At 45.9% G+C, this 24217-nt stretch overlaps 1 protein-coding gene across 2 annotated transcripts in view; it reads right to left on the reverse strand.

Annotated features, from left to right (window-relative positions):
* The window catches only part of TM7SF3 (transmembrane 7 superfamily member 3), a 117153-nt gene that overhangs the window by 58027 nt on the left and 34909 nt on the right, over positions 1 to 24217 (reverse strand). For both annotated transcript variants that reach the window (XM_030214544.1, XM_030214542.1), the window contains exon 2: positions 15762 to 15916. In XM_030214544.1, coding sequence (XP_030070404.1) covers positions 15762 to 15916 — 155 coding nt within the window. The remainder of the gene's footprint in view (positions 1 to 15761; positions 15917 to 24217) is intronic.

Genomic DNA, 24217 nt, shown 5'->3' on the forward strand with positions numbered 1-24217 from the left:
CGGGCTTCCATTTTGTGTTGAAATCCTCCATTTTGTTTCCATATCTATTAACTTTTCCTAATTTAGCTTATTTAGGCCTCAATGTGGGCTACAAACTAGGCCATACTTTTCCAGTAAGCTCCCAGTTGTGTCAACCATCAAATTTCTGACTCAGCCAAGGTCTGTAATGGCCTGAGCTCTGTGACTGGGCCCTCCACCATTCCAGTGGGGGGGGGGGGGGGGGGTCTCTAGCTGTACCATAATTATACAACATTATGCAAAAAACATCCAAAATCTGAATAGGAAAAAAAGTCATTTTCAAAAGAGAAAAACGTCTATTTTTAACAAGGTTTTGTGATTTGGATGTTTTTTGATCCATTAAAAAAAAAAACATCCACGTGCAAAACGTACAAAATCAAGCTATTGAGATGTAGGAGCTGTCAGCATTTTTAGTAGACTGGTCTCCCAGACATACTATTACTACTTGACATTTCTAAAGCGCTATTAGGGTTACGCAGCGCTGTACAATTTAACATAGAAGGACAGTCCCTGCTCAAAGGAGCTTACAATCTAAAGGACAAATGTACAGTCAGTCAAATAGGGGCAGTCTAGATTTCCTGAAAGGTATAAAGGTTAGGTGCCAAAAGCAACATTGAAGAGGTGGGCTTTGAGCAAGGATTTGAAGATGGGTAGGGAGGGGGCTTGGCGTAAGGGCTCAGACATCCCAGGAAAGCAACAGGTCACCCTAAGGGGCACTGCAGTGGTCTTCATAAAACACTCCCAGGTACACATCTCACCACTGCTCCCTTATCTTGTCTGCTCAGCCCCCGCAAAAAACAACCAAAACCCACTACCCCCAACTATACACCACTACCATAGCCCTTACGGGTGATGGGGGCACCTATATGAGGGTACAGTGGATTTCTGCTGAGTTTCGGAGGGCTGTTTCACCCATAAGTGTAACAGGTAGGGGGCGGTATGTGCCTGGGTCCACCTGTCTGCAGTGCACTGCACCCACCACTAGAATACTCCAAGGATCTGCATGCTGTTCTAATGGACCCGAGTATAAGAGGCTGGCAAGTAATGTTTTAAATCATATTTTTTGGGGGTGGGAGGAGGTAAGTGACTACTGGGGGAGTAAGGAGGGGTCAACCCTCATTCCCTCCAGAGGTCATCTGGTCTTTTAGGGCACTTTTTTGTGCCTTATTCGTTATAAAAACAGGCCTAACTCAAAACATCTTAGTTTTAGTCCTGGATGGTTTTGTTTTGTTCCATTACGGCTGAAAAACAGCACTTCTGATGGACTTCATAGAAAAAATGTCTAAAAATTGGCTTTGAAAATACCAATTTGAACGTTTTTGTTAGAAAAACGTCCAGATGCAGATTTATGCCACTTCTTAGACGTTTCTCTTTTGAAAAAAAGCTCCATAATCTCTTAATGTGTACTTGTGAAAAGATGGGAAAATTAGGTTCTTACCTTGGTAATTTTCTTTCCTTTAGTCATAGCAGATGAAGCCATTACGTATGGGTTGTGTCCATCAACCAGCAGGGGGAGATAGAGAGCACTCAACTTTTCACAGTGCCTCATGGCCAGCCAGCTCCACTGCCTCTTCAGTATTTGAAGCTTCCAAAGCAGTATGGCAAACCGCAATGGGAATAACATGAACTTTCCTCACAGCGAACGATGGCCCCTTAACAAGGGCATGAACTCAAAAGGAGGGAATGAACTCGTCCTCCTTATTGTATAACTGGAGGGGATACATGCAACCTCCTGGAGGGAATAAACTCATCCTCCAAAACAAACTGGAGAGAATGGACTCATCCTCCTATAAGTGAACATGAATCCTGAAGACTGTTTTCCAACTTTCTCCCAAGGAAGAGGAGTGTGGTAGCCGTGTTACTCCACTCTTAAGGTTATCAATAGAAATCAAACAAAATAAAACATGGAAAAGAAAATAAGATGATACCTTTTTTATTGGACATAACTTAATACATTTCTTGATTAGCTTTCGAAGGCTGCCCTTCTTCGTCAGATCGGAAATAAGCAAATGTGCTAGCTGACAGTGTATATAAGTGAAAACATTCAAGCATTACTATGACAGTCTGACAGGGTGGGAGGATGGAACTTCAGGAAACAAGGACAGAACCTGAAACAGATTCACAGCATACAGACAATCATACAGGGAGGGCTCTTGGCTTCATCTGCTATGACTAGAGGAAAGAAAATTACCAAGGTAAGAACCTAATTTTCCCTTCCTTGTCATCAAGCAGATGAAGCCATTACGTATGGGATGTAACAAAGCAATCCCTAGATAGAGTGGGAACAAGTCACACCACGCGCCAGCACTTGTGCTCCAAAACGCGCATCCCTCCTAGCAGCCACATCCAGCCTGTAATGTCGGGCAAAAGAGAGCTTAGAAGTCCATGTTGCTGCACTGCATATCTCTTGACGAGAGAGTGCTCCAGTTTCAGCCCAAGAGGAAGAAATCGCTCTGGTAGAATGCGCCTTAAAGGCTACAGGCGGAGACCAGCCGGCAAGCAGATAAGCTGAAAAGATAGTTTCTTTGAGCCAGCGGGCAATAGTGGCTTTAGACGCTGGAGACCCTCTGCGAGGACCTGATAGCAAAACAAACAGATGATCATAGATCCTGAAAGAGACAGTAACTCGCAGATACTGCATCAGTGTCCTGCGCACATCCAACAGGTGCAACTGCCCAAAAGATTCTGGAAACTCCTCCTTATTAAAGGAGGGCAAGAAAATAGGCTGGTTTAGGTGAAACGCTGAAACCACCTTAGGCATGAAGGAAGGCACAGTCTGAACCGTGACCCCGGACTCTGAGAATTGCAGAAATGGGTCTCTACAGGACAGCGCCTGGAGCTCTGACACCTGTCTCGCCGAAGTAATGGCCACAAGAAAAACGGCCTTTAGTGTCAAATCTTTCTCCGATGCTCGCCGAAGCGGCTCAAAAGGAGAAGCCTGCAGGGCCTTCAAAACTAGCCCCAGGTTCCAAGCTGGACAGGGTGCTCACACGGAAGGCCGGAGCCGAAGCACCCCACTAAGAAACCATGCCACATCTGGATGAGCAGCTAAAGACACGCCTTCAACCTTACCACGAAGGGAGGCCAATGCTGCCACTTGCACCCGCAGGGAATTATAGGCCAAGCCTATTTGTACACCATCCTGCAAAAAGTCCAGAATAGGCGAGACAGGAGTCCGCATGGGTGTGATCGCTTTTGAAGCACACAAGACTCAAACTGGCGCCAAATCCTGGCATAAGCCACGGAAGTGGAACTGTGTTTGAATAGCCTTTGTCCCTCAATTGCGCCCTCTCAATCGCCATGCCATAAGACCAAAGCGGCAGGCGTCCTCCATGGCTACTGGGCCCTGTGACAACAGGTTCGGTACCAGAGGTAAAGGAAGGGGAGCCTCCACTAGCATCTGTCGGAGGTCCGCATACCAAGGCCTCCTGGGCCAATCTGGGGCGATGAGGACCACTTCTCCTGGGTGCAGCCGAATCCGCAGGAGCATGCACCCTATCAAGGGCCACGGAGGGAACACATATAGTAGGCCAGGAGGCCAGGGCTGAGTTAAGGCATCCAACCCTGCCAAGCGAGGATCTCTCCGTCTGCTGAAAAAGCAAGGGACTTTGGCATTTGAATTTGTCGCCATAAGATCCATCACGGGCTTGCCCCATTTGGCACATATCTGCAGGAATACTTCGTCTGCTAGTTCCCATTCTGCTGGATCAATCTGATGCCTGCTTAGATAATCGGCTTGCACGTTGCTCTGACCTGCAATGTGAGCTGCCGACAGAAACTGAAGACGCAGCTCGGCCCAGTGGCAAATCTGTTCGGCCTGCGCGGCCAGTGCTCTGCACTGAGTGCCGCCTTGTCGATTTATGTAGGCCACTGCTGTCGTGTTGTCCGACATCACTCTGACAGCCAATCCTTCCAGGGTCACTCTAGGCGGTTGATGGACCACTCCGACTCCTCGGGTGTCCATAGACCCTGGGCATGCTTCTCCTTGCAATGTGCGCCCCAGCCCTTCAGGCTGGCATCTGTCACTACTAGACACCAATCGGGGAGCGTCAGCGGCATTCCTCGCAGCAGCATGCTGTCTGAGAGCATTGATAATCCTGAGAAACTGGAGACCATCTTTGAAGTAGGGAATACTGTAGAGGTCTCAGGTGCGCTCTTGCCCAGGGCACCACTTCCAATGTGGCTGTCATCGATCCAAGCAACTGGACAATGTCCCAAGCTCGCGGGTGGGGCATCCTCAGGAGCAGACGGACCTGATCCTGAAGCTTGCACCGCCTTAGCTCGGGTAGGTATACATAGCCCGAGTCTGTGTCGAACCTGGCCCCCAAATATTCTAGAGATTGCGAGGGGGTCAGGTGACTTTTGGCCATATTGACGACCCAGCCTAGAGATTGAAGTACTGAGACCACTCTGGCTGTAGCTTGATACAGTGGGGGAAATAAGTATTTGATCCCTTGCTGATTTTGTAAGTTTGCCCACTGACAAAGACATGAGCAGCCCATAATTGAAGGGTAGGTTATTGGTAACAGTGAGAGATAGCACATCACAAATTAAATCCGGAAAATCACATTGTGGAAAGTATATGAATTTATTTGCATTCTGCAGAGGGAAATAAGTATTTAATCCCTCTGGCAAACAAGACCTAATACTTGGTGGCAAAACCCTTGTTGGCAAGCACAGCGGTCAGACGTCTTCTGTAGTTGATGATGAGGTTTGCACACATGTCAGGAGGAATTTTGGTCCACTCCTCTTTGCAGATCATCTCTAAATCATTAAGAGTTCTGGGCTGTCGCTTGGCAACTCGCAGCTTCAGCTCCCTCCATAAGTTTTCAATGGGATTAAGGTCTGGTGACTGGCTAGGCCACTCCATGACCCTAATGTGCTTCTTCCTGAGCCACTCCTTTGTTGCCTTGGCTGTATGTTTTGGGTCATTGTCGTGCTGGAAGACCCAGCCACGACCCATTTTTAAGGCCCTGGCGGAGGGAAGGAGGTTGTCACTCAGAATTGTACGGTACATGGCCCCATCCATTCTCCCATTGATGCGGTGAAGTAGTCCTGTGCCCTTAGCAGAGAAACACCCCCAAAACATAACATTTCCACCTCCATGCTTGACAGTGGGGACCGTGTTCTTTGGGTCATAGGCAGCATTTCTCTTCCTCCAAACACGGCGAGTTGAGTTCATGCCAAAGAGCTCAATTTTTATCTCATCTGACCACAGCACCTTCTCCCAATCACTCTCGGCATCATCCAGGTGTTCACTGGCAAACTTCAGACGGGCCGTCACATGTGCCTTCCGGAGCAGGGGGACCTTGCGGGCACTGCAGGATTGCAATCCGTTATGTCGTAATGTGTTACCAATGGTTTTCATGGTGACAGTGGTCCCAGCTGCCTTGAGATCATTGACAAGTTCCCCCCTTGTAGTTGTAGGCTAATTTCTAACCTTCCTCATGATCAAGGATACCCCACGAGGTGAGATTTTGCGTGGAGCCCCAGATCTTTGTCGATTGACAGTCATTTTGTACTTCTTCCATTTTCTTACTATGGCACCAACAGTTGTCTCCTTCTCGCCCAGCGTCTTACTGATGGTTTTGTAGCCCATTCCAGCCTTGTGCAGGTGTATGATCTTGTCCCTGACATCCTTAGACAGCTCCTTGCTCTTGGCCATTTTGTAGAGGTTAGAGTCTGACTGATTCACTGAGTCTGTGGACAGGTGTCTTTCATACAGGTGACCATTGCCGACAGCTGTCTGTCATGCAGGTAACGAGTTGATTTGGAGCATCTACCTGGTCTGTAGGGGCCAGATCTCTTACTGGTTGGTGGGGGATCAAATACTTATTTCCCTCTGCAGAATGCAAATAAATTCATATACTTTCCACAATGTGATTTTCCGGATTTAATTTGTGATGTGCTATCTCTCACTGTTACCAATAACCTACCCTTCAATTATGGGCTGCTCATGTCTTTGTCAGTGGGCAAACTTACAAAATCAGCAAGGGATCAAATACTTATTTCCCCCACTGTAGCTCTCTGTTACAGAGTCTGCTCTGATGAGCCAGTCGTCTAGGTACGGGTGAACCCTGATACCTTCTCGCCTGAGCAAAGCAGCTACTACCACCATTACCTTCAAAAAGGTTTGGGGAGCTGTGGCGAGGCCAAAAGGCAAGGCCCGAAACTGGAAATGTTTTCCCAACACCGCAAACCTCAGAAACATCTGGTGCAGGGGCCAAATTGGAATGTGCAAGTAAGCTTCTTTCAGGTCTAGAGACGTAAGAAACTCTCCTGGCTGTACCGCAGCAATGACGGAGTGCAGGGTTTCCATGTGGAAATGCCGCACTCTCAGGGACTTGTTTAATTCTTTTAAGTCCAGAATAGGACGAAAAGACCCACCTTTTCGCGGCACCACAAAGTAGATGGAGTATCGGCCATAGCCGTGTTCGGCGGGAGGTACCGGGGACACGGGCCCTAACTGAATCAGACTTTGCAAAGTCTCCTCTACCGCCACCCGTTTGGCGGCAGAACAGTATTGAGACTCCACAAACACGTCTCTTACTGGGGCATTGAATTCTATTCTGTAGCCATCTCTGATCAGGTCCAGAGCCCACTGATCTGAGGAAATATTGGCCCACTCCTCGGCAAAGAGGGAAAGACGTCCTCCGATGACAGGAAGCAAGGAGGGGGCCGGCGCACCATCATTGAGAGGGTCGCCCCTGAACTCCAGGCCTAGAGCCTGTGGCTGCAGAACGCTTGTCCAAGCGAAAGGAGTTCCTCTGCTGAAAAACGGGCACAAGAAGTGAACCCAGCAGAACATCCCATCCCGGGCGGTACCTTCTAGCTTCACGGGTCTATAAGAGGAGTGGACCGCCTGGCCCTTGGAGGAAGGCCTCGGCCTATCTTCGGGCAAGCGCTGGGGTTTAGGATCTCCCAGGCCTTTAACAATTTTTTTTCCAACTCCTCAACAAATAGGAGAAGGCCTTGAAAGGGCAACTTCACCAACCTTTGCTTAGAGGCCATGTCCGCTGCCCAATGTCATAGCCAAATAAGACGGCGAGCCGCCACTGCTACTGCCATTTCTTTAGCCGAAGCTCTGACAATATCATAAAGGGCATCAGCCAAAAAGGACAAGGCCGACTTCAGCCGCGGAGCCACATCCGAGAAGGGCTCCGCTCCATCTCCAGGCTATTCACTGCCTGTTGCAACCAAGCCAGGCAGGCTCTAGCAGCATAACAACTGCATGCAGACGCCCGAACAGTAAGACCTGCCTACGGTCTTGTATATCCTTCAGGGCAACTCCTCCTTCCACAGGGAGGGTAGTTCTCTTTGTCACCGCAGTGACTAGGGCATCTACTTTAGGCATTGCAAAGCGAGCCAAATGCTCCTCACGCAGAGGGTATAATTGCCCCATAGCCCTGGAAACTTTCAAAGGTCCCTCGGGGTCAGCCCACTGAGCGGAAATAAGCTCTTGGATGGGGTCATGCAAAGGAAAGGCTCCAGCAGGCTTTTTGGTACTAGCCATCCTAGGATTCACAGAGGAGGCCGTGCCACTGTCAGGTTCTTCAATAGAAAGGACCTGTAGGGCATCTGAAATAAGCGCTGGCAGCTCATCACGGTGGAAAATCCTCACCGCGGAGGGATCATCCAGATCCTGTGGTAATTCTGCTCCTGACTCTGGCTCCTCAGACCACGAAGGCCTGCCACAACTCTCCGAATCCTCACAGCCCGACCACGGGGGGGGGGGGGGGGGGGGGGGGAAGGAGGTGCACCACAATCTGAAGGGGAATTAGCCCTTCTACGCTTTCTTTATGCCAATTATCAGGGAAAATAGCCTCAGCGGGCAGTCCCAGGCCAGAATCCACCGGGGGGAACAATAGAAGGGGCCTCAGATGACTCTTGAGGGAGAGCTCTTTTTAGCATGTATGCTTTATGCAATAACAACAAAAAATCAGGGGAGAAAAACTCGCCCTGGGCACCCAGATCCCGTCCGGGGCTAGCCGCTCCCTGAATAGCCTAAATAGTTCCCCCCCCCCCCCCCGGGCTCAGGGCTCTCCATCTCAACGGAGGCTGCGCCATGCGGAGAATTCAAAATGGCGTCCGCTGCCAGCTCTGAGTGGGAAGAATCATCGCTCGCCATGCTCGGGCCAGCTCTTACACCTGTACAGCACAATTTACAGAGCCCCGCTGCTGATTTGCGCTTGCCACACCGGGAACAGCGCTTTACATTCTCTGCAGCCATCGCCAAAAACGGCGGGAAAATTCAAAATGGCGGTTTAGCGCCAAAAACGCCCTGATCACGGGCCCACCCCGGAGGAGTTAGAAAACACTCTTACCTCACCGGACCGAGTATCACAACTCCGGTCCCATAGAAGAATCAAAGGAAAACCTCTGTTCCATTTTTTTTTTTTTAACGCTGTGAGGAAAGCAGAAGTAATAAGAACTCCGGAGGCTCAGATGAGTGGGAAAGGCAGGGAAAGGCGAACCAATGTGCCTGCATCCACTGAGTGGGAAAGGACAGGGAAAAGCAAGCTAATATGTCCACATCCACGGGGGCATGGGTAAGGCAGGGAAAGGGCTAACCTATGTGCCTTCAAAGTGAAGCTGCTATAGCCTCTAACACCCCGGCTAACAACTGGCAAGCCAGGAGCCACCCCCAGTCAGATTTTTGATGGAGCTCGAAGAAGCTGCAGCCACCCTGCTTGGGGAGATAGAGAATACTGAAGAGGCAGTGGAGCTGGCTGGCCATGAGGCACTGTGAAAAGTTGAGTGCTCTCTATCTCCCCCTGCTGGTTGATGGACACAACCCATACATAATGGCTTCATCTGCTTGATGACAAGGAAACGTACTTATAAAAACTCAAACAAAACAATCTAAAAATCAGATATTAAGAAAAACATAAAAAAACATGTAAAATAAAGCTATATGAATTAAAAAAAAAACTACAAAAGCTAAAATATAACAGAAATTTGGGGCAGGTAAGAACAGGCATATCAATCTTCTAAAGAGGAAAAACAAAATAAGGAAAAGCACTCCAGTTTAAAGTGAGATAAGCCAATGACTCAAGACAAAAAAAAATTTCAAATAAATTAAATTACATGAACTGTTATTACCTTGAGGTGTTTATCCAATAAATATGTGAAACTTTTGTTCTCTTGGAACTAAAAGCCAGATATCCCATCCTTTCCCTTTATTCCCACCCCTACACACCCATCTCTACCCATATACATCCCACTCGCCCTCTTTTTCATTCGTCCTCTTCCCACTCTTCTTCAATTTATTTTTTTTTTGATTCATTCGTTTTTCTGGATATATTTTATATCCATTCATACAATTATACACAGATGGGTATCTAATTTGCTATTCTTATTTTTGTTTTATGCTGTAATACCAGCCTAATTCACATGTTTTTACATTGGAATATATGACTCATTATGGCAGTTTTATTTCACTGATTATAGTTTTAATGACTCTCTTCACTTCCTTTCATGGTTTGTTTGATTAACCAGATTCACCACGCTAGCCACTTGTGTATTTTCTAAGTTCTCACAGCACTTGAATATGTGGCATCTTCACATGACATACCCTCAATAGCATTACATACTTTGCTTACAATGTGATATTTTATTAAGTTTTTAATATTCCAGCTGCTCATTTTCATTGAGTCTTGTCTTTTTAGTGCATACACATATTTTGCATTTTCTTTCATTTTACATTTATATCATATTTTATCTCATTTGTATTTTATATTATATTTTCATGCACTCATAAGTTGATCAATTCATTCATCCATCTCATGCTGAAATAGTTTTCATTATTTTTTTGTCTAATTTCAATATTCTTCTAGATTGTATATATTTTTTTATATTTAATTTTTAGTGATGTATGTTTTGGTAAGGATTATGGCATCAATGCTGTTATGTTCAAGCAAGGATCCATTTATTAAAGCCATTCGACATGCACGGATTCACTTTGGCACAATCACAATGCTATTCTAACCAACATTTCAGTCGCTTATTGTCCTGCAAGAGCACCACATATGTATTTTTTTTTTTCTTTTTGTGCAAGAATATGAAGCCAAGACCATATATATCGTCCATAAATATAAATAAGATTTATTTTGTATTTGGTTTGACAGTGCAGTGTTTTTCATTCGGTGCACTGCTTTTGGTAAGCTACATTATGATGACACAGAGGTTTTAGGACCTGCTTTTTCTTTTATCATTCTACTACTACTAATCATTTCTATATCTCTACTATTCAGCGCTGCACACATTTATATGCAAGTACCTTCATATTTTTTAACAATCACATAGGAACATTGTGCCTCAGATACATGGTCATGGAGCATGTTTTCACCTCGTCTTGCACAATTTCACATACAAAATTCCTCTAGGATGTGTCATTTAGTGAGGAAACTGTTGTTTGTCATGGATAGAATTTCAACCCGGTACGTTCCCTTCCTTCTCCCTCTCCCTCCTTTTCTCCCTTTTCTTTTTTTCTTATTTTCTTCCTATTTCCCTTCCCCCTTCCCTCCCTTAGCCTCTCCCCCCCTTCCAAGGGTGGGTTGCAGAACAGTGTAGCTAACTAAAGGAAAGAAAATCATCAGGTAGACAATTTCTCCTTTCTTTGAGTCAGCTCCTCTGTTCTGAACAAATGGAATATACTGAAGCACACAAGCTTCACCCCCCCCCCCCCCCAAAATGACCACTCTGTCAAAGTCAGAGTGAACTCCTGTCAAACACCTGTACTGCTTACTAAAGGAATTAAGTGACAACCAAACTGCCAACCTAAAACAATCTCTCAAGAGCAACCACTCTGGCCTCTGCCCAGGAAGCAGCCTAGCCCTAGCAGTGGACCGTTTAGCCCCCGAGATACCCAACGATTCTTGCAGATGTAGGCAGATTCAATAGCTGCCTTGATTCACCTCGCAATGGAGACCTTAGAGGCCACCTGGCCCCTCTGAAGACCATGGAAGAGCAAAAACAGGCGATCAGAGATATGAAGCTCAGTCTCCTTCAGGTACCAGAACACTGTCCTCTGGACATCCAGCTGGTGAAGCCTCCAGTCTGAAGGAATTTAACCCTCTGCTATAAAGAAGGCCAAACAGACCTCCTGATTCACAAGAAACAGAGAAACTACCTTCAGCAGATAAGAGGGGACCATATGCAAAGACACCGAGTTCTTTGTGAAGGAAAGATACAGGTCTCGACAACACAGAGCCTAAAACTCAGAGACCTTATGAGCAGAGGTGATAACCACCAGGAACACAGTCTTGAGTAAGGTCCTTGATAGAAGTCGAGCACAAAGAAACAAACTAAGGTCCCACAAAAGGGAAGAAAAGTTGAAGTGGGGAATGCAGATGTGCCACCTCCCCTTCAAGAATCACGCTGCCTCTCTATACAGGGCCAGAGAGATACTCATTTTCCCCCAAAAAACTGAACAAAGCAGCTACCTAGACCCTCAAATCTCAAAGCCAGCCCTTGCTCCAGACCTTGTTGCAGAAACCCCATGATATTGGGAATCTGAGCCTTCCAGGGAGAAAAAGACCAATCCCCGCACCAGGATTCAAATGCACATCACACCCTGACATAAGCCAGGGATGTAGAAGACTGTCTAGAAACCACTGTAGGGGAGAGCCTGTACTTCTCTAGGTGCCTACTCTCAATGGCCAAACCGTAAGCAGGAAGTCTTCCATTTCTACAGACCCTTGTTTGATAGATCTCCGACCCCTGGGCAGTGAAAGAGGACCGCGCTGGAGATCCACATACCAGGGCCTGCAAGGCTAGTCAGAGCCACTAGCAAAAATCAGATGAGGATGATGCACAATCTTGCGCAGTAGGCGTCTGATCAGAGATCACAGAGGAAGACTTAGAGAGGATTCTCTAAGAGCCATGGCTGAACTAGTGCATCTATCCCATGCAGCAGGTCCCTTGCCACATGAAAAAGCGTTCCACCTTCACAATGCCCTGGGATACCATCAGGTCGAACTGTGGAGGGCTCCAGTGATCCAGAATAAGTTAAAAGGCCTAGTGCCCCAGCTCCCATTTTCCCAGATCCAGGGGAGAGCAACTGAAAAAGAGTTTGCATATTGTCCTTGCCCCTAATATGGACTGCTAAGAGGACCTACAGATGGGTTTCTCTACCTACTGACAAACACATGGCCTCCAGGGCTACTGGCTAATTCCTGGTTCCGCACTGTCTGTTGATGAAAGCCACAGCCATGGCATTGTCTCACTGTACTCTGTCCACCTTCCCCTCAAGAAGCAGCTGAAACTCCCCAGGGTTAGATGAACCGCCTGGGTCTCCAGACAACTGATGGACTAGGAAGCCTCGTGTTTCATCCAGGTTCCTTGAGCTACTTGACCCAGACAGTGAGCCCCCCCCCCCCCCCCCCCCAGCTGCAGAGGCTGGTATTAGTGATAATGAGAACTCACAGAGGGGGATCCAGCGGAACCAAGCTGTCCCACCAGGTCAGAACAAGTCGCGTCTTGGATGGGAAAGGCAGAAGACGATGGAAGTCCTAGGAGGCCAGGACCCACTGGCTCTCCACCCAAGCAGTGCACCACCTCTAGAGTTGTTGCCATGGAGTCCAGGAGCTACAAATAGTCCCAGATTTGGGCCCTGAGAGCTCGCACAGCCTATGCAGCTGTGCCCGGAGTGTCTCTGCCCAGTCCTCCAAAAGGAACACCATCCCCTTGGCCATGTTGAACCGAGGTACTCCAGGGATTGAGACAGAACCAAATGGCTCTTGGGCTGATTCACGACCTACCCTAGAAATTCCAAGAAGGGAAATGACTTGAGAGGTGACCAAACTAGCCTCTGTATCCGAGTTAGCCCGAATCAGCCAGTCAACCATTTAGGAATGAAACCAAATACCCTGACGTCAAAGGTGTGGGGCCACCATCACAATCACCTTGGAGGTACAAGGCGCAGTAGCCTGGCCAAAAGGCAAGGCCCAAAACTGAAAGTACTGCCCCAACACACAGAAGCACATATCTTTTGTGATGAGTTGCGATGGGAATGTGGAGGTAGGCCTCCATAGAGGTACATGGAAGTCAAGAACTCTGCTGGCCATACTGATGCAATGATCAAGCAGAGGGTTTCCACCCAATAATGTTGGATCTACAAACAAGCATCATCCCCTTGAGATCCAGGATGGGGTGAGAGGTGCCACCCTTTCAAGACCATGAAATAGATGGAGTACTGTCCCAAACTGCGCTCTGCTAGTTGAACAGGTTCTGTGCCCTAAGATCGCAGAGATGCTACAAAGTAAGAGTGACAGCCTGACGCTTCAGGGTTGAGCTGCACAGGGAGGCCATGAAGGCATTGGGAACCGTATGGGTGAACTCCAGAGAGTATCCCCTCTTGATTACCCCCAGAACCCACTGATCCAAGGTGATGGGGACTCACTTGTCACAGGAAGAGGAGACAGCCTGCCTCCTACCAGAATCACGAGGGATCTGTCACACTCTCACTGGGAAGCTCTGCAGCTACAATCCCGTCCGAGACACCTGAGGGCCCAGATATTTTGGATCCACAAAGGAACCCTACATGAAGGACGTACCCTTAACCCCCTGCCTGTGCTGAAGAATGCTGAGTGAACCTAAAGCAGCCTGCCCCCTGGACTCAGACAATCGCTGAGCACCCTTTTGTTTCAGCTCAGGAAGATGGAGAGGCTTTGCTTCCTCTATATCCTTCACCAACTTCGCCAAGTCGTCAAAAAACAAGCGCCTTTTAAAGGGCTGCATCTGTGACCCAGTGGCAGAGCCACAACCACCATTGCCCCAACACCAAAGTCACCATCAAGGAGGAAGCGAAACAGACGTTCTCTGTGATCTGTCCTTCAGAAAGGCCATCCCTAACTCCAGGCGAGCACCCTCAGTGGACTCCAGGAACTGCGGCAACAATCACAAAATGGCCCGAACCTCATAACCACCACAAATAGCATTCTGAATACTGGAAGCACCCACTGAAAAAGGCTAGGTGGAGCTCCTTAAGGGCTGAGCCCCCCTGGACTGGCACAACAGTCTCCTTCGTGACCACCGTGACCAGGGCGCCCACCTTGGGGAACGTCCAATACTTCTCAACCTCATCAGGAGTGAAAGTGTAAAGGTGATCCAGATGAGGGGGGCCCATCTGGGGTCTCCCACTCTGCCATCATCATATGCATGAGGGTTTTATGGCGTGGAAATTGCTTTGTGAGTCCCGTGAGACCCTCCAGCAGCGGATCCCCTTCTGAGGGGTCTACAGCACAAGGCATGAGCATTGCCAAGGCTCCCATGACCTTGTCAATGTGACGAGACAGCTCCTCACTTCAAAAGAGCTGGATCACATTGGACCGCTCTTCTCTGCCACCTAAGTGGAAGGCTCTTCAAAATCCAAGTCCACAGGGGACTGGGAGCCTGAGAGAGTCTCAAAGTTCTCCTCCACCCCCTCCGAGAGAACCGGAGCTTCCAGAATAGCCAGCTCAGCTCTGCAGCACTTAGACCCTCAAAGCAGGGGCCATGGTGGTCCCCGCAACTTATACCAGTGATGTCACTGTTTGACTTTAATTTTCTCTACCTCCACCTGCTGGCAGGAAAGGTAACACCCATTGATGCAGAACAGTAGTGCTGACGCTAAGAAAAATCACATTTTTAAATGAAATTAACTGCAAAAAGGTTTTCCCTTATCTCTGCCAGCTCCAATTAGGATTTGGATTGTATAATCCTACAAACACTTATTAACCTTGTATCAAATTACCACTGTTAAATCTGTACTAACCTCTCATGGCCAGAAATACTGTAAGTTGCCATAACATTATAAATGACAGTGTATCAAGTTTAGAAAAACCCTGAAGTCCACCCCACCACCACCAACAGCATGCGCCATGTCACAGGGAACACTATAGATGACATTGGTCCCCAGAACTGAAGATTTTAAGAACCTAAATAAAAAATAAAATCCCAAACACTACTACTGGCCCAATATTCAACCCATGGTGGTCAGAAATTTTTAAAGTTGCTGACCACTGGATGCAGATTTTGATCTGGATATTTAATGTAGGGCCTAGGCTGGGCACTGGTACTGAATATATGGGTCTTCCAGTGGCAAACCTATATTGGTTGCCACCTGGGGTGGAGCACACCCCCTCCTCTAGGCACATCCCCCCCACCTGCCCTCTCTTCTCTGAGCAAGAGGATGTGCTGAGCAGTTGTGTGGCTGTCAGTTCCAACGGTCCTCTGCCCCCCTCCGACGTTAACTTCCTGTTCTGCAGCAGGGGACCAGCAGTACTGAGCAGTCACTCAGCTGCTCAGCGCACCCCCTTGCTGCCTGTACCCAGGGCGGACCACCCCCACCTCCCCACTTTGGTATGCCAGCCAATGCATACTCGCATAGGGTTAAGATTATCTAGTGGACTTAACCCAATTAGTGGACTGGTGAGGAGCGGGAGGGCAGAAATCACTACTAATCAGGTCAAGTCCCAACTTTGCCCAGACTCTACCCCTGGATTACCCCACTACTAGCCAGAGAGAGTGCCTCAGCAGCATTATCCAGTTATGTGCAGCTGAAAATCTGAGGGAACAGTCAGCATGATTTAACCAGGTAGGGACCTCCGCTGCCAAGTTAAATTGTTTTAAATAAGTCAGGCCCTACATAGGCAACTAAACCAACTTTGTTTTTTTAGCCTGCACTCTTCTACAGAAGAATATGCACCTACTTCTCTCCTTTGTGTGGATGCTAATCATATATGATCTTGCCTAAAACAAACCTTATTGAATGAGACTGTTGTGTTTAAATGATGGGTATGCAGCTGGAAAATCAGAAAGAACACATTGCTACCAATGTCCCGCAGGATGGCTTCTGTTGGTATTGTCTTATTCAAAAACACTTTCTTGAACTTTCCCAAAGATAATTCCAGGAGACCTGTGCATCAAAAAAAGAATGAATAATGTAAGTAGTATGACCAAAATGATCTGCTAATAGCAGATCCAATTCATAGACAAATTTTGAAAACCTGGCCAACGAAGTAAGATCCAAGATTTAATTTGTTAAGATTCTATGATGCATATTCTTGAAATGACACCATTTACAAGGATGCTCAGAATCAAATCATCTTTTAAAACCATTAATTTTAGCAATTCAAATAATGATTTATTAGGATTTGATATAACTACCTTTAAAAGCCAAAAGTTATTCCTAGAATATAAAGAGAAATGTCGTCTTACCTGATAATTTTCTTTTTCTTTAGTCAGTGACACTGTTCTGAACCAATGGATGTTATCCCTTCCTACCAACAGGTGGAGGTAGAGAAAACAGAATTTTGCCAGTGATATTACCAGCATAAGCAGAGATTCTTCCTGGAACAACCCAGTATGCATCTGCCCAAACAGCAGAAGGTCCCTTTGTAATGCAGCCATGCCCCATCAACCACGGCAGCTGAAATGATAATCAAGTGAGCAAATCATAGTGTGACCCTCACTACCCTGAATATACCAAGATATAACTATATCACAGTAACCTGTATGGTTCCAATCACAAAATTAATTTCTCTTTTTTTTTTTTTTTAAGCACTGAAAAGGAAGCATAGAGCACATCCAGAACCATGAGCCGCAATCTTCTACAGGCAGGACTTGAGAAGTGTGTCACTGACTAAAGAAAAGAAAATCAGGTAAAAATTTCTCCTTAGTGTCAGATCCACTGTCCTGAACCAATGGGATGTACTATTGGGGTACCTAGGTGGGGCCACGGGGGCCTGCCCCCCCCATTTCATCTGGGCCCCTGGTTTTGCTGTCAGGGGTCCCCAACCCCCCCCTGTCCAGCACCGATCTCCGGCGCCACCGCATTCCCTGCACTCTCTTCCTCCTGACGTCCTGCACGCTTCTTTCAGTGAACTGAACTGAGGCTGTGAAGGGGGAGGAGTTTCTGACTGAGGAGGAAATATCAGTGTGGGAAGCTGACAGAGAGAGGACAGACAGAGCAACTTTAGTGATGAGGGAGAGCTGTAGGTTGAATTCACTGAGGTTTTTTTTAGTAGTTCCTGAGGGTAAGGGAGGCGAATTCACCCTTTATCTTTATGTGGAGGCATCAGAGCACCAAAGACTTGATATCTAATAGATAAATATAGGAGGGGGAACAACAGAGTTGGCCTGGGGGCACCTATTAGGCAAGCCCCCCCTCCCCAAAATGCAGGGAATACACTCGGGGGTAGGGTTACCATATGTCCAGATTTACCCGGACATGTCCTCTTTTTGAGGACATGTCCGGGCAACCGGGCGGGTTTTGCCAATCTGCCCATTTGTCCGGATTTCTGGACAAACGGGCAGGCTGCCCGCCAGCCTGCCCGTTTGTCCAGAAATCCGGACAAATGGGCAGATTGCTAGCCTCCCCTCCCCTTAGTTACTACTGCCCTGGTGGTCTAGTGGCCTCTTCTGCCTTCGGGGCAGGAAAGAGCCCCCTCTTTCTTGCCCGGAGCACTGCCCTGCATGCATCCTTCCTGTTGGTGATCTCGGCACCGATTCAAAATGGCCGCCGAGAGTTGAAGTGACCTCGCGAGACTTCAACTCTCGGCAGCCATTTTGAATTGGCGCTGAGATCACCAACAGGAAGGATGCATGCAAGGCAGCGCTCCGGGCAGGAAAGAGGGGGCTCTTTCCTGCGCCGAAGAGGTCACTAGACCACCAGGGCAATAGTAAGGTAAGGGGAGGGGGGTGACGGGGTGTGACAGGGGAGAGGGGATATGTGACGGGGGGGGGGGTGGAGCGAGGGCGTGTGTCCTTTTTGGGGGACAAAATATGGTAACCCTACTCGGTGGGGGGGGGGGGGGGGTAGGCCCATATTAAATTTAGGGTTACTACCAGGTCAGGGATGGGGATTTTTTTTTAACCCCATTTGAGGGTCACAACCCACAACTTAGGAAGCACTTTTGGAAGCCCTCTAGGGAGAGGGCAACACCTACTGAACCTTAATACAATAGGTCTTCAGCTACCACTGAAAAACATAACATGCAATTTAATCTGAGCATTTTTTGCCCACTTTACCACAACATAAATAGCCTGCTATTACAATCCTATTCACAGTTCAAGAAGTTTATGATCCCAGTGGTAAGCCTCCACAAATTTGTTAAAAAGCGTGAGGCTGCATAATCCTGCAAAACGTCAGCCCTCAAATATGGACTAAATTAAGTCTTTAAAAATTGAGAAACATTTAATTAAAAAAAAAAAAGTACATTGGGGGGGGGGGGGGGAACACATTTGAAAATTAGCAAAACTTAAAACATCTCTCTCTGTAATCCAATATGTTATCTGTAACTTTCTATGACTGTGTTTTGTATATATCAGGCTTGTCCAATCTACAGCCCACGGGCCAAAACCTGGCCTGCCAACCTTATTCTCTTGGCCCCCAGAAGCTCTGGGTGAACTCCTCTCATAGGTTCTGTTTCTCTGCCACAACTGGTCTAACCATGAGCTTGAGCTGTGCAGCACCAGAATTCAGGCTGTTCCCATGGTATCAAGCCTTGTGAGATTTAACATTGTGAGATCAACCTCAGCTTCCGAAGCTGCGCGGCTCAACCTCATGGTGAAACCAGTCACGGCAGAGAAGCAGGGATCCCATTGGAGGACTTCACCTGGAGCTCCAGTGGGCCACTCATGGCAGGGAAGCAAATTTCTGTCATAGGTGAGGGGAACAAGACAGAGTGAAAATGGAGGGGTGGGGTGTAGTGGAAGGGTATATCTATGAGAGAGCGTGCAAAAGAGCGAGCAGGGGTGACAGTGGTGGGGAGGGGGGTGGAAAAGAAAGAGCATGAGTATGTTCAAGCGCGCACACACATGTCTTGGTCCACTGAATATTACAAAACATTAAATGTGGCCTCCAATAAAAAGAGGCTGGACAAGCCTGATATAGACTATGATCAAATTTCAAAAATGAAAAGCTGCCCAAATGTACCCCTCCACACTTGTATAGTCTTTAACTTTATTTTTAACTCCACTTTTGGTTCCTTTTCACTCAGCATGTCACATACACAGATACATATAAATAGATTCTGAGGATATGGTGATGTTGAGAAGATGGTGTAAAGGGGAAGAAAATTGATCCAGTTCAGGCATACTGCCTGAATATATGGAATAAACTAATACTGAAAAGGCTTTAGACAAATAAAGAAAAAAAAATCAGAACAAAATTTTATGGAGGAGATTCAAGGGATTTTAAAGTTCTGCCTGCTCTGAGGAAATAATTCCTGAAAAGCTGCCCCTTACTGTGTCTTTAGAGAAAGGAATCTTTGCTCCCATAATTTTTCTTGGGGGGGGGGGGGGGGGGGGGGACGGCACGGCCCCAGATTACTGTCAAATTTACAGATTTAAATTCCTGCTAAAATTTTATATCAAAAATCATTTGGCACACTCTATTTACCTTATAAACTATTATGCAAGATTTTTGTACTGCAGTTATTGAGTAGCCCCATACCCACCCCAACTACCTTATGATCCCTGGTGGCCTAGCAGTGTAGTCAAGGCAGGAGCAATACCCCAGTCACGGCAGTCATTTTGAGCAGAGCCAGAATGGGAAGGAGTAACTGGGGACTGCTCCTGCCCCAACTAAACCTCTAGACCACTGGGATTATAAAACAGAACCCCCCCCCCCCCCCCCCAAAGAGAGACACACACAAATGGGACAAAGCACAATGTTTTGCCTTCCACTAAACACAAGGTCATTTCTGGCCAAAACCAGACAGAAAAAGGGATTTCGGGACCGTTTGACAATGTAACTGAAATCAAAATTCGGACAGCCTCTACCGTGGAGACCTGCTAGGTCCTAGTTGTGGAACAGATCATAGGCCCATTTTATATTTAGGGTTACTACCAGGTCAGGGATGGGGATTTTGTAACCCCATTTGGGGGTTACAACCCACAACTTGGGAAGCACTTTTGTAAGTCCTCTAGGGAGAGGGCAATACCTACTGAACCTGAATACAATATATCTTCAGCTACCAATGAAAAACATACATGTAATTTAATCTGAGCATTTCTTGTCGACTTTACCACAACATAAATAATCTACTATTACAACCTAACCTGTATTCATCCACACTTGCTACCCTAATACAAATATTTTTGAAATAACCAGATTTTCAAAATGATGCTGAAGAGAGCGAGAGAGAGAACAGGTCTCAATATTTGTGGTAAAGCATTCCAGATTTCTGGTCCTCTATGATGGTTCCATTGCATGTCATTACTATCTGACAAAATCTAGTTGGCCATTGAAGCCTAAGCTCCTGGCTCAGACTCTGTCTTGATGGGAAATCTACAGATAAAAAAATAAATTAGCTTAAAACATTTCCTGGCTCTCGCTGGAAGCCAGAGGAGTTGAGTTCAAATAAATACAGTAGAGTCTCAATTATCCGACGAAAATGGGATCGGCCTGTTGTCAGATAAGTGAGAAGCTGGATAATATGGAAAACAATGGGAACCCTTCACAGTGCAGGGAAAATATATTCTATACATGAAGAACAGGCATAGGGTTATCTTTAATTTTAAAAATATTGTTTATTAGCAGTGATCACCAATGAAAAAAGTGAGAAATCGTACAGCAGGCAATTTGAGTACAAATACAGAGCAGTACACACAGCACAGCAATGGTACAGCAGGCAGTGAACAGAAATACAGCAAGAGAAACCATATTTGTCAACTGCATATACAGAAATACAGAACCAAGCAGAGCCCCATTTCTCAAGATCACTGTATGTTCAGCCTCACTCGTATTTATTTCAATTATTTATTTAATCATGATATTTATACCCCACATTAGCCTGAAATAGACTCAAGTTCAATACGGCTTACAAACAAACAATAAAGTGAATAAAACATAAAAATGGCCAGAACACAACTTACAATAACTTCAAGAAGCAAATTAAGACATGTGCAGTAAGTAACCAGAGATTTTGACTATCTCAAGAACAATCAAATAATTAAGGCTGGATACGTGAGAGCATAATTAGGCAGGACTAGATGGGACACGAGTTGTCTTCTCCAGTCAACAATAGTACCCTATGAAGCAGAAATCAAGACAGCAGAATGGCAACTGGAAACCCTCCAGATCTAAGAATGAGAGTAAGAATAAAGAAGTGTTGTAAGTGTAAATGAAGAAACAGGAATACAGTAGGTGTACATACAGTACTGCATAAAACTCATTGTGCACAAGAATCTTACCATGGTTCTGTTTCTGCAAAAGCACAGACTCAGATCAAAAACAGACCCCTGGCAGGAAAAGCAGGTTCTAGGGTCACATAGCTCTGCGAGTCAGATCCAAAAATTTCTGCAAAAGCACGGTCTGAGATCAAAAATGGTTCCCTAATTGGAAAGCAGCAAAAACATCTTTAAATGTTCACTTTCTTTAGCAGCTCCTTTCTGCTAAAGTTTCTGAAAAATTGCTGCCATGCTGTAAAAGCAAGGACTCAGCTAGAAAATTCAACGGTTCCCTCGCTACAAAAGCAGGGCCTGAGATCCAAAAATGAATGCGTAGAAGAAGCATGGACTAAAATCACGAAGAGGAAGAGAAGCCATGCGCTTCTTAACTCATTTGAGGGGTGTATGCGGCGCAGTCAATATTCCTTCAAGGTTCCCTTGCAAAGAAGCATGATCTCTGATCAAAAAACATGGCTTCCTTGCAGCGTGTAAAGCCGGGAAAAAAAAAGAGGAAGAGAAGCCACGCGCTTCTTAACGGCAAAATGATGTCACCGGGGGAGAGGGGGTCTGCCGCATATGCCAGATGGTCAGATTAGTGAAGGTCAGATAATCCAAACTGTACTGTACTGATCAAGTAGAAGAGACTCATTGTGACATCAGCAAGGTATGAGCAGCAGTGAGGCATACTAGTAGATATGGAATATTTCAAGAAATGTTTCTAAAATATAATTTAACTTTTAGCATTTATAATCCACTTCACCATCAAGTTCTAGGTAGAGATCAATCAAATAAAATAGTCTTAAGAGCTTTACATTGCCTAAAGCACAATCAATTCAACAAATCCATGCAAAATTCAATTTCCAAGGACATAAATCAATATCCAAAGTGCTTTTGAAAAGGCCAAGTTAATCACTGAACATCAACAACTCCTAGCCTGTTGTCAGTTTAGTATCCAGAGGCAGAGAATTCCAAAGTATAGTTTTTCAAATTACACACCAACTGGGCAGGGATTACCACTCTAATATCATTTAAAGATCTAACAGTCCTCCTTGGTTGATATAATTGGGCAAAATCTTGTAGATAAGCAGAGACCAAACCATATAGAATGATGAAAATGAAGTTTATATACACAAACTACAGGTACATTTTGCTGTTTCACCTCCCTATAGTTTATCTTACCAAATAAAACTAAACTGAAACCAAAGCAGAAAGGTAATACAGATGGACAGAAACCACATGGAACATAAGAACATTTGATCCTAAAAACAGGGCTGTTGGATTAGTTCATGCCTTTGACAGGTGAGGAAGCGTTAAATATAAATAAATAAAAGTTGCTGCTGAGGTCTGGGAAAGCCTGGACCCACTTAGTGTAGTCTCAGTTTTGACTTGACTACGTATGTGGAAGATACCTTTTTCCCTCACTTATGGTTTAAGTACTGTTTGGCTGAATGTTTCATCTGAGTCCAACACACACAATCACTAGGAGTGAAGGGTTAACCAGGATCAAAGGCAGTTAAGCCAACCCCTTCGGCATCAGGATGTTTTCTATGGCCACTGAGAAAGCAATTTCATTTTTACCAAACATACAAAGTGTTTTCCACTTGAAGCTTTTTACACACAGGATTCAAATCAAGTATGGATCTGGTGGAATAAGCCTGTGAGCTCAGATCACTTAAAACAATGCAGACACAATACACCACTGTCTTTTTGAAGCACCCTCCCTCCCCCCCCCCCCCCCCCCAAAAAAAAAAAGTTACCAAATAAAATATCAGGAGCTTTTTGCTTGGTTCCCCCCCCCCTAGTTTTCTCTGCCAAAGCCAAACATAATATATACAGTATTTAACAAGTTGCTAAGCAAATACAGAAAAACAAGCTGTGAAGTGCATGTGGGTGGGTGGGGTCTTATCTATAAATCAGCATCTCTCAGTGTGTTGGGACACACTGATGCATCTCTGACAGAGACAGGAACATGCTGTTTATCACATGTACTTGCAGGCCAGTGACAGTGCAAAAGCTGAGTCATCTACTTCAAATCACCTTTAAATGTTTCCTAGTTCTGCTTCTCCCCATCCCCAATGATTATTTTTGAGACCAGCCCAAACTAAAGATGTTGAATGTCCGGTCCCCCCCCAACCTCCACCCCTGCAACCAGCACTACTGTATTCTGAGCCTACCTGTGCTTTCACCACAATCATTGCTGCCACCAGTTTGGGCTGTATACTACCCCCCTCCTTGTCAACACAAATCACTGTTACCATCCCAACCCATAAATGTGAGGTAGAGGATGACATGTCCCTGTCTCCGTGAGCTCTAGCCCCATCCCCACTCCGTTGCCGCGAGTTCTGTCTGACCCCATCCGCACAAATCTTGAACAGTTATGATTTTATATTTAAATCATTTTATTAAAAGTATAAAAGAAACCATATTCTGTACAACTGTCATTTTATAAATAAAAAACAATACAGAACAAGGATCAACAAAACCTCTCTTACCGCCTCCCTCACAAATATCTCCTCCACTATCAGGAAAACTTACTACAGAATGCTACATAGAAAATTCATGCTACCAGAATACCTCAGTCACACAGAACACAAATGCCAAATACATAACAGCTGACCAAAAATGATAAGAATAAACTAAACCAAAAACCCAAGAAGCCACGTCTTCCATGTAGTACAATACCAAAGAAATATTAAGAGATGTATTTCCTCCTATACTGTGCAAAATATAAAGATCACACATGCCAGGGATAATGTTAGGGGAGTGCAACTAGGGCAACTGCCCTCTGGCCAGAGAGAGCCCTAAGCCTGCTGGAAGCTGAAGGCAGTATGACCTTGTTAGAGGGCTTTGGGGTCACCTCCCAAATTTCTAACACCAGCTCTGGCAGGATACACATTTCAAATCTGATCTATTCTAAATCACAAACAGAAAATACAATTATTATTCTACCTTTTGTTGTCTGGTCATTTTATTTTTCAAATCATGTTGGTCCCAGGCTCTTAACAAGTTTCGAGTAGCTTAGTTGAAGGGTGTGTGTTAAATT

The sequence above is a fragment of the Microcaecilia unicolor genome, chromosome 9 (assembly GCF_901765095.1).
Source record: "Microcaecilia unicolor chromosome 9, aMicUni1.1, whole genome shotgun sequence".
NCBI classification, from domain to species: domain Eukaryota; kingdom Metazoa; phylum Chordata; class Amphibia; order Gymnophiona; family Siphonopidae; genus Microcaecilia; species Microcaecilia unicolor.